General features: G+C 38.1%; 1 protein-coding gene across 1 annotated transcript; it reads left to right on the forward strand.

Moving 5' to 3' along the window:
- The first annotated feature begins 4,242 nt into the window (after nucleotides 1–4,242).
- On the forward strand, nucleotides 4,243–4,398 carry LOC128582040 (60S ribosomal protein L39-like). The gene has a single exon (XM_053585539.1). It carries the CDS (start codon nucleotides 4,243–4,245, stop codon nucleotides 4,396–4,398), a length of 156 nt encoding a protein of 51 aa, XP_053441514.1.
- Nucleotides 4,399–11,363: the final 6,965 nt, after the last annotated feature.

Genomic DNA, 11,363 nt, shown 5'->3' on the forward strand with positions numbered 1-11,363 from the left:
CTCTCCATCTTTCATTACAACTTGTTTTTCTTCTTTCTGTGGCCACCTTCCCATGAAATCTGTTATAGTTAAACATTCTTTGCAGTTTTAATTACAATGCCTGGATTCAACGCAACATAATGTCTGTGGTTGTATTTATTTTCATCTACTATTGGAACTTGGTGTAAAAAGAAAGAAAAAAGAAGGAAGGGAAAATTGTCGCCATTGAGATCCTGCATCTCAGCGTGCTCTGTGTACTAAACTGCTGTTCCCCCTCATGACAGGTCACAGGTATGCTCTGTTGCCTAAAGTTGTGCTCCAGGATTTCCTAAGGGAATTTTTTAAAGAAATTATTTTCATTTTTATTCATCAGTAACTTTGGGGGTATCTTGCTGTTGTTAGCCTTTTGCCCATATCCAGCTCATTGGAGTTGAATGGCAGCAAGGCTGACTTCTCTTCTGGTAAACATGGCCTTCCGGGGTCTACCACTGTCCTTTCAGATTTGCCATTTGATGACTCTTGGGAACAGCTGCCATCACCCATCTAGAGCCCTCTTTAAAGTCTCTTGACAGTGGGTGGGGGGCAGTGGCTCATGCCTGTAATGCCAGCATTCAGGGAGACCGAGACGGATGGATCATCTGAGCTCACGGTTTGGAGACCAGCCTGAGCCAGAGCGAGATCCTGTCTCTGAAAATGGCCAGGCGTTGTGGTGGGCGCCTATAGTCCCAGCTACTTGGGAGGCAAAAGAATTGCTTGAGCCCAAGAGTTTGAGGTTGCTGTGAGCTGTGACGCCATGGCACTCTACCAAGGGTGATAAAGTTAGACTGTCTTAAAAAAAAAAAAAAAAGTCTCTGACAATGAACTAAGAAGTTCAGATGAATGCTATCTGATAAAATGATAAAAATAATTATGGATAAATATCTGTCTCTACTTTAGGTTCATTCTTTCCACACGAGGCCGTGATAATGATTAGCTTTTCCTCAGCTACATTTATGGCTCCTATTTACTTCAAGCATTTTGTTGCCTACAAAATATTTATCATCTCTTTCTGTTCATAGACTTCTTCCTGGAACAAATGATAAATGAAACATAGTAGCTGGCATAGAGTGGGCACCCAATTGTATTTTTAAATGAATAAATTTATGATTGATAAACACAGTATCTAGCTACAAGGATATTGTAATTAGCAGGAAAGATAGAAGGGCAAACACAATATAAGGACATTGCCTTTGAAGGAGGTTAAAAATGCACCCAGAACATTGCTTGACATATAGTAGGAAAAATATATAGGTAGAGTGAATAAGCACGATTGAATAAGCAATGAGTAAGGAGTTACTAAGTATTGTGAGTTCACAGAAAACAAAACACCTAGTTTTGCAGAAATTATAGGGAGAAAGAATCACCGATGCGTCATCTGAGGTTTGCTTAGCTATTTGCCAGGTGGAGAAGGAAGGCTGGCTTGCTGACTGCAAAAACAATGTGGAACTGGCTTCCTAATTTGTGGGGCCTGTTGCAAATAAAAATTGTAGGTTGGGTTTCATTCAAAAGGCAAGAGGATAATTGCTTTAGTAAATTTAAAAAATTTACTACAATATAAGACTTTACTTGCTTCCATAGTCTTTCCCTGGACTCGCCATTGTGTTTATTATTTACTATTTAATGTTGTTCTAAGTAAAAAAATAAATTAAAAAATTTAAATTATGAGGCTGAGTTATGCCCTTCGTCTTTATAGCAATATCAGTTTTAAATGCAAATATGACAGCATTTTACTCCTGTGCAGAATTGCTGGATTACCCATTTGTATTTTTTGGCTTATATGCACATGTACCTAAATTTTGCTCTTAATCAGAACAAGGGAAATGCTGCAAAGACTGAACTCAACTGCTTATATTTCACTTCTTGATATCCACACATTCTACCAGCACTATGTTCAAGCCAACTGACTAGGAAGAGAAGACTGAAAAGAAAAGAAACTACAAGTTTGCATTATCTTTCCCTTTCCTCCTATGTCATTGCTTTCAGCCAATATGGTTGGCTAATACAGGACAGTATCACTTTGCCTGCTGGGCAAGAGGAACAATATTGGTCCTATGTCCAATATTTCTTGACTTCAAGAAATATTGAGCTTGACTGCAAGAAATATTGGACATAGGATGCACATGTTGTATTTTATCCTTCCTTTCATGTTCACGTGCCTTTATTTTTTTGGACTTCACTATTAAAACATAGGTTCAAATATAAACTATTAAGAACTTTCAGATTACACTAGCACAGCATTAGTCAAGCACAGGGCTCTTATGTATGAGATCCTGCAAAACTGCCCAGGTGGCATGCTCAGGGGTGTGCCCTGGGGTTCTAACACGGAAACGTGCAACAGAGGTGTGCCCAGGGAACTTCATGCGGTCCAGCTATGAGGAAGAATTGCAATTAAAGGTGTGGCCGATGACATAAAGGAGCCAGGATTTCCTCTGTCCTGGTAATACAAAGGACAGAAATCTTCCAGACTCAGGCCTGTGGGGACAAAGCACAGAGGATCCAGCTGAGTGCAAGCTGTTGATCCAGGTTGCCTGGCTTCAATATCCCTTATACTTATGAGACCTTGGAAAAGTTACTTATATTTTCTGTGCCTCGGTAGCCTCAGATATAAAACAAATTAAAAATAAGAATATTTCCCTCAATGGGTTTTAGGACTTTTTAATAAGTACACAATACAGGTTAGCTGTTATTACATAGCTTCTGTGATCATCTATTCAAATATTTACTAAGCATGCGTTGTGTACCAGGCCCTGAGCTGGTAGACATTGTACGACTGGGGCTTAAGGATAAGCATGAATTGTGGAAAAGAGGACTGCAAGAACAACTTTAAATGTGGCAGGAGAGAAGTCTTAAGAGAGAGCATGGGCGTGATGCTCATCATAACAAAAGATGCTACTGGAAATGGACCATGAATTACAGCTGCCCTGGTAAATGTCTCATTTATCAGAAAGGAACCAGGAAATTTGCTGTCCACATGGACAAAAGTAGCACAGTCAAATGGGTTACACACGATCCGTGAAAATTCAGTTTTTTAAGATGGGCTTTGTGGAAAGTAGACTAGACTCCTAAGGGTGGGATTATATCTTACGCGGTTTCATGCTGCTCCTGGACCTATAACAAAATTGTTTGTTGAAGAAGCCACACAACAAATATATTAAAACTAGATATTAACTAGGATCTTAATGATAGATTTCAAGGAACATCTTTGTGAGGTTTTAGTTATGATAGATGTGAGCCCATCATCTTACAAATGTTAATAAGCCATATGTGCACATTGGTTCATTTTCCAACAGGTAGATTTATTTTTAAGTTGGCCAATTCTCTATATTCAAAAAAATTCAAGAAAACACTTAAAATGATTTAAAAGCATAACAATTAATACCAGTATTACTTCAAATAATTGATATAAAGTACTTTTACCTATAATAGGAACTAATAGTCATCTGCAAGAGGTTTCTACCTTTGCTCAACAACATTTTCTATTCTATACAATAGCAGACTTTTAAATTATGAATTAGATCCAGAACGTGGAAAGGATGAACCAAAAAAAATTATGAATTAGATACCTCTTTGATTCATGAAACCCTCCAGTAGTTTCCAATGCATTTAGAATAAAATCAAAATTACTTAACATTAAAGAGTGCTATTATCTTCTACCTCAGTTTAACCCTCTTCTAGCTCCCATTGTACAATAGCGTATGTTTTTAATTTGTTTGTGGTTCTTTAAATTCTTATTGCATGGCATTGTTGTCTTATCACTAGAATGTAATCAGGAATTTTTTCTTTTCACCACTATATCTCCATCATCCAAACTGTCACTGACACCTGTGAGGCATTTATCATGGGAATTATTTGACTGAATAAATGATTGAAGGAAGAATCAGCCTCTGTGATTTAATTTTTTGGCTTTCTTATTCTTTCTATTATAGTTTATAGTCCTTTTCAGAGTATAAGCAATTACCCACTTGATGTTCTAATTGATTTCTGTCAAGGCAAATTAATATTTAATCTGGGTGGGGGCAGTGTTTGGTGTTTTATTTGGCCAGGAAGAAATATAACTTATACTCTGTAATGCACACCAAGAAAAACAATCCAATTGTTTTAGATGATTTGAAATAAACATTATGGCTCCAAGCACTGCTTCAACTATGGAATATTAGAAATTATGGCCATGCTTTCTCTCGCTCTTCTCCATTGTGGTGAGTGTGAGTAGTCTCGTTTGTCACCATGTCCTCTCATAAGACTTTTAGAATCAAGCGGTTATTGGCCAAGAAACAAAAACAAAATAGTCCCATTCCCCAGTGGATTCGAATGAAAACCGGTAATAAAATCAGGTACAACTCAAAGAGGAGACACTGGAGAAGAACCAAGCTGGGTCTATAAGAAATTACACATGAGATGGCATGTACTTATGCTGAATCACGGTCACTGTCATCATCTTACCATGTCAAGCTGAAAATGTCATCAGTTGAACATTTGCCACACTTCATTGGGAAAATGAATTCCTAATAAGCTGGTGCAGTAATAAATATGTGAGACCTTGTGTTTAAGGTACTGAGTTGCCCCTCCCCCAGAAGACCTAACACAACACTGTCCTGCAGAACTTTCTGCAATGATAGAAATGCCCCTAGCTACCAAGTTCTTGACATGCTTAATATAGTTTCACTTTTTCAGTTTATTATAATTAAATTTAAAGTGTTTTTTTGTTTTGTTTTGTTTTGTTTTTTGAGACAGAGTCTCTGTTGCCCATTGACCCAGGCTAGAGTGATGTGGTGTCAGCCAAGCTCACAACAACCTCAAATTCCTGGGCTCACCCCAGTAGCTGGGACTATAGTCTCCTGCCATGACACCTGACCAGTTTTTTTTTCTATATTTAGTAGAGATGAGGTCACTTGCTCAGGCTGGTCTTAAAAGCTCAGGCAAGGTTCCCACCTCTGGCCTCCCAGAGTGCTAGGATTACAGGTGTGAGCCACATTCTTCCTTAAACATCTGCATAAAGCTATTCTATACCAGTTTTTTTTATTTATGTTTTTGAGACAGTCTCAAGCTGTTGCCTTAGGTAGAGTGCTTCTGGCATCATGGCTCACAGCCACCTCAAACTCTTGAGCTTGAGCGATTCTCTTGCCTCAGCCTCCCAAGTAGCTGGGACTACAGGCGCCCACCACAAGGCCCGGCTATTTTTTGGTTGTAGTTGTCATTGGCAGCCCTGGGCTGGATTCGAACCCACCAGCTCTGGTGTATATGGCTGGCGCCATAGCCACTGAGCTGTAGGCGCCAAGCGTATACCAATTTTTTTTAATAAATCATAGCTGTGTACATTGATACAATTATGGGATACAATGTACTGCTTTTGTATACAATTTGACATTTTCATCACACTGGTTAGCATAGCCTTCGTGGCATTTTCTTGGTTATTGTGTTAAGACATTTATATTCTATACCTAGTAAATTTCACATATACCCTTGTAAGATGCACCCTAGGTGTGGTCCCATCCTTTACCCTCCCTCCACTCATCCCCTCCCTCTACCAATTTTTTTTTTCCATTTTATTTTATTTTATTTTGTCATGTGCTCAACAGCATCTCTTTCCTTCTCTTCTCCCAGGGGGGTTTCCAGAGAAACCGGAGTCCAGCTGGGACCAAGTCGCCATGCCCACTCGGCGCTTCCGCTTCCAGCCTCCTGGGGCAGCGAGCGAACAAGTGCTCAATTTTTTTTTTTTTTTAATTAAATCATAGCTGTGTACAATAATGTAATCATGGGGTACAATGTGCTGGTTTTATATACAATTGAAATGTTTTCATCAAACTTGTTAACCGTCTTCACGGCATTTTCTTAGTTATTGTGTTAAGACATTCTACACCTAGTAAATTTCACATGTATCCTTGTAAGATGCACCCTAGATGTGGTCCCACCAAGTACCCTCCCTCTACCAATTTTTTTTTCAATTAAGTCATAGCTGTGTACATTAATGTAATAGTGGGGTACAATGTGCTGGTTTTATATACAATTTGAAATGTTTTCATCAAACTGGTTAACATAGTCTTCACGGCATTTTCTTGGTTATTGTATTAAAACATTTATATTCTCTACCTACTAAATTTCACATGTACCCTTGTAAGATACAGCTAGTTGTGGTCCCACCAGTTAGCCTCCCTCTACCCATCCTCCCCTCCCTGTATACTAATTCTTTTTTTTTTTTTTTAATTATAGCTGTGTACATTAATGTAATCATGGGGTGCAATGTGCTGGTTTTATATACAATTTGAAATGTTTTCATCAAACTGGTTAACAGTCTTCACAGCATTTTCTTAGTTATTGTGTTAAGACATTTATATTCTACACCTAGTAAATTTCACATGTACCCTTCTAAGATGCACCCTAGGTGTGGTCCCACCAGTTACCCTCCCTCAACACATCCTCCCCTCCCTCTATACCAATTCTTTTTTTTTTTTTTTAATTAAATCAGCAGTGTATATTAATGTAAAAAAAAAAATTATGGCCATAAGCAAATCAATGTGGTGGGCAGAAATCATTCATTCATACTCCAATCCTACCAAGTCTTCCTGCTCCATCTCATTAACTCCGTGAAATGTCCCCAGAGTCCTCCACTTCTCTCAGTTAAAATTAATCACTCTTGAATCTAAGTTTCTCTTCTTTAAACTCACCTTTGTTAGAATGGAGAATCATATTTAACTGTTTAACTATCTGTCTCTTCCACCAAATTGAGAAATTCTTCAGGATTAGGACCATATTCATTTATCAGTCTAGCCCTAGTATCTGTTATATAATAGAAATGAAATAATTTAATGAATTTAAAGTTTGTAAAACTCTAAAATGTCTGTTGTAGACCCAGTCTAAAAATGTGTTGATTTCCATCACTAGCCTTGGTACAAATCTGTTGGAGCCTCAAAACAGAAGTCAGCAAACTGTAGGTGGGTTCTGAATCTTGGGGTTTGTAACATTCTTTTCAGTAATCGGAAAAAAATTCAGAAAAGAAACATATTTCATGACATAAGGGAATTGTAATAAAAATCCCAGAGTCCATAATAAAGTTCTGTAGGAAATTATGGGTTTCAGGACATGTTATTCCAAAATATGGCACCTCCACATTGGAGAAAATAGCAGAAGCAGAAATGTCACTCTCACCTTCCCTGTCCTCCCTGAAGGAGGTCATATAATCTAGAAAGAGTTTTCTGACCTTCTCCTGAGCTAGTGCGATTCTTGGAGGTGCTGCACTGAACCTAGAAGAAAGGAACATCCTTATCTCTGAAGACACAGGGGAAAAGAGAATAGTCTGAACAAAAAAGACCTACTATTTCCCCTAGTTTATTTAACACCATTAAATCAGACTCCTTTTGTCCAAACCTGTTGCTCATCATACACAAGTTTTTTTTTGTTTGTTTGTTGGTTTTTGCTTTTTACACATGAGGTCTCACTATGTTTCCCAGGCTGGAGTACAGTGGCTGTTTGTATGCACCATCGTGTGTTATGCCCAGAAAACTCTCAAAGACCACACCACCAAACAAGCTGAATTCAAAGCGGAATCCTTTTATTAAAGAGTAAATGTGGAATGTAAATGTCTTAGCACAATAACTAAGAAAATGCCAGGAAGGCTATGTTAACCAGTGTGATGAAAATATGTCAAATGGTCTATGAAACTAGTGTATGGTGCCCCACGATCACATTAATGTACACAGCTATAATTTAATAAAAGAAAAAGAAAAAGAAAAAGAGCTGGCTAGCGACTGCCTCAGTGTCCCAAAATAGGTTTCCTGATAGCAGCCTGGAGTTGTCTGGGGCTCTGGCTTTTACAGTGCAAAACTTTTCCAGGGGGCAAGCAAGCATTATACAGAAGTGAAAATAGCAGTTAAAGGGGTAGGGGGAATCACGAGGGTAAGGTGATTAGCTATTTTACACAATCCTATAATCATGAAAGTGATTCGTAGTTTTCCTTCCTTACAAAATGGATATAAACCACAATGTCCTAAGGGGAAATTTAGGGAGGGGAATTTACAGGTAAGGGTCGTAAAGGGCATGATCATAAAAAGCTATAATGACTAGGGCCACAATCACAAGCAAATGCATTTACAGTTACACAACAGGAAGGCAAACAAGAGGAACTAATCTTGAAGGTAAAAGGGAGTAAATTGTAAGATGGTGTCAAGCTGGCTCTTTTAACATTTCAATATCATATACAGATGGTATGAAGACCACCTTAACATAATCACGAGGGTTGTTGTCAGGAGGGTAGTTAATGGTTTTTACACAATTGTGGTAGTTAGTGACTTTCTACACGATATTAATAGTTTTAACAGTTTTCATCAGGTGTATTTAAAATATCATGCAATGGACAGGTAGGCAAGGAATCGGGTTTTTTGGAAGCAATAAAATGTAACAAAACAACAAAATGGAGTCAGGCCTGCTTTGCCTCTCCACTGATTCTCAGGAATAAGAGTTACAACAAAATGGAGTCAGGCCTGCTTCTTTTTCACCTTAACACATGGTGACTACAGCCTCAAAATTCTGGGCCCAAGTGATCCTCCCACCTCAGCCTTCCGAGTAGCTGGGACTTTGGACACAAACCACCACAATTGGCTCTCTTCACATATATACATTTTTTTTTTCTTTTTTGTAGTTTTTGGCCGAGGCTGGGTTTGAACCTGCCACCTCCGGCATATGGGCCCGATGCCCTTCTCCTTTGAGCCACAGACGCCATTCAACATGTGTAAATTTTAACTGTCTCTTTTGGTCATCATTTTCCTATACAGGCTCTCATGTCATATAAACTTATGAGAAAGAAAAGTGACTTAAAGAACTCGGAAGAATGTGAAGTATCAGAATGTGTCAGGCACAGAAAGACCTGAGCATGAGACTTCAGACATGCCCGCTTCCTGCCCTGCACTCATTCCCAGGGTTAATTGTTTAAAGGCTTTTTTCCCCTCTCCTTCCCTATGGTTTCCAGACTAGCTGATAAATGTACTGTGACCTTCTTTCATTATCTTTATGTCCCTAGAATTTGTATATCAAGAACAATGTATAGCCAATTAATAGCTTGCGTCAACATAAAAAGTATCCTTCTTTTTTTCCTTTAAAAACCCACTTGTAACTGCTATCAGAAGCATATATTTAGAGTAACTTGAATGTATGCTCCAGAGTTGCCGTATTTCAATGGACTCTCTACTTATATTGTTTTTGCCTCAGTTTTTTTCTTTAGGTTGTCATTTCAAAAACAGCTGTATGCTTTCTCTTGTTCATACATCTTTTTTTTTTTTTTTTTTTTCAGTTTTTGGCCGAGGCTGGGTTTGAACCTGCAACCTCTGGCATATGGGGCTGGCACCCTACCCCTTTGAGCCACAGGCGCTGCCCCATACATCTTTTGTTATAAGGGCCCCAGCCATGAACCTAGGAAGTATGAGAAAAAGATATTTTTTCTCCCCTACCAAACACAACCAGCACATATAGCTGTGATAGAGCTGAGTAATTGTGATAGAGACTGTCTGTCAAAACCTAAAATCCTTCCTAACTGGCACCCTACAGAAAAGGTTTGCCAACCCTTACTTGAAAACAAAGAATAGTCTTCATTTTCGAGTACTATGGAAAGGATTATCCTCCCTCTCACCCCCGGCACAATTTCTCCACCTGCCAAACCCCACTGAATATGGTCCTTTTATATTACTCACGTAGACACAAGAAATTATATTTTTCAGCTTGGACTTCTTATTTTTTTTTAATCAATGTTTTATTTGAGGGAACAAATACATCTCTCCTAATTCATTACACTTGTAAAAATCCCCCAACAACACTACCATTGACTTTCAACCTGAAGGCATAGTCTTTATTTTTACTTAATTAATTTCACCTGAAAAGTATGTAACACTTATCTCAGATGTGTACTGTTTCTCCACTTGCCTATGTACCTCATGAATTAAAGTCAATTTCTTTTTTAGTTTTACAAAAAGCAAAAGAGGGAGGAAGGGGGAGGGAGGAAAAAGAGATTGAAAGAGAGATGAAACCCTGGAATGAGTCAGTTGCCGTTTCATTTACTTGATAATGAACTTCATGAAGAATAGGAATGAGGAATATAACACTCAGAAAGAAAACTAGCACATCACTTATTGTAACCAGATGGATTTCTTTCGTATTTTTTTTCTTTGCCTTCTTCACCTCCATTTCTGGGGCTCAATATACATCCTGAAAATCGCAAGTGCTTGTCCACAAACACACCTTCCCATTTCTCATTTTCCAAGTAAATCAACAAATTTAAGCAGCTGACAGAGCTGTGAATTGCTACACAATACCACTGCCCTCAATTAACATTTCCTTTGGTCAATCCACACTGAATGAAGTTCCCTTTATCTCTAGCCAGGGGACATTTTAAGAAAACAAGGTATAAAATGATAAAGCTTTTTGGATTGAGCTTGTTAGGATAACATCTAAGTGGCCATAATTTTTCTCCTATTCAAAACCAGAAGAAGTCTCAAAATATTTCCCGTTTGTTTTGAAGTGATCACTCTCCTGGTTGATCAGATGCTGTATTATGGTAGTTAGTAGGCCTTGAAAATTTCATCCTCAGTAAGAATGAAGTACCACCTCTCTGCATAGAGTTTGCACCCTTTCAGGATAAAAACAATTAAAACACTTTCCTAGGCACTGAAACAAGTACTACAGTCTAAAATAACAAATTCACCAAACATACATCCACAGACAGACATACACACACACGCCAACTGAGCAGACACATATGTGTCTAATTGGAGTCTAACTGCAGAATGTCAGTCATTTGCAAAACAGGCCCAGGAATTAGGAAAATCATTTCTATTTAGGAGAAATATAAAAAGTAGAATTCTGCAAGTGAATTTCTCTGTAGCTTCCTTACCTTATCTTAAGAGAAATAACAATTAGATATTCTTTTTCTCCAATTTATACCCAGGAAAAAGCATTTTACAATGTCAAAGCTGAAAAAAGCTACATGATAGAGATATAACAGCCGATAAAAGTAATGCTGACCAGGAAGCTTTTAAATTATTTTCATTTTTTTTTTATCAGACTATATTCTATTACGGAATACGAGAGTTCTTAAATTGGATTTCCCACCAGCCATAAAAATGAGGTAGCTTTTCTGTCACCTTCTCCTTTGAGGGAGTGCCAAGGTTGTTAACTGTTTCCCTTAGGAAAGAAATACAGCCTCCCAAAGCCTGGTTTTATGGGAGAGTTGGTGATTGCAAAGCAGAATAGAGACTGGCAAAGTTTGTGTTCATTAATTCTACTGATATTTATCAAGCCCCACTTGGTGATGTGGAGACATCCTCAAATACAACAGACAAAAATTCCTATTGTTAAGAAGATTA

The sequence above is a fragment of the Nycticebus coucang genome, chromosome 3, assembly GCF_027406575.1.
Source record: "Nycticebus coucang isolate mNycCou1 chromosome 3, mNycCou1.pri, whole genome shotgun sequence".
NCBI lineage: Eukaryota > Metazoa > Chordata > Mammalia > Primates > Lorisidae > Nycticebus > Nycticebus coucang.

Bases quoted from the DNA above. Each gene is read 5' to 3' on its own strand.
- LOC128582040 (XM_053585539.1), top strand. From the start codon at position 4,243: ATGTCCTCTCATAAGACTTTTAGAATCAAGCGGTTATTGGCCAAGAAA.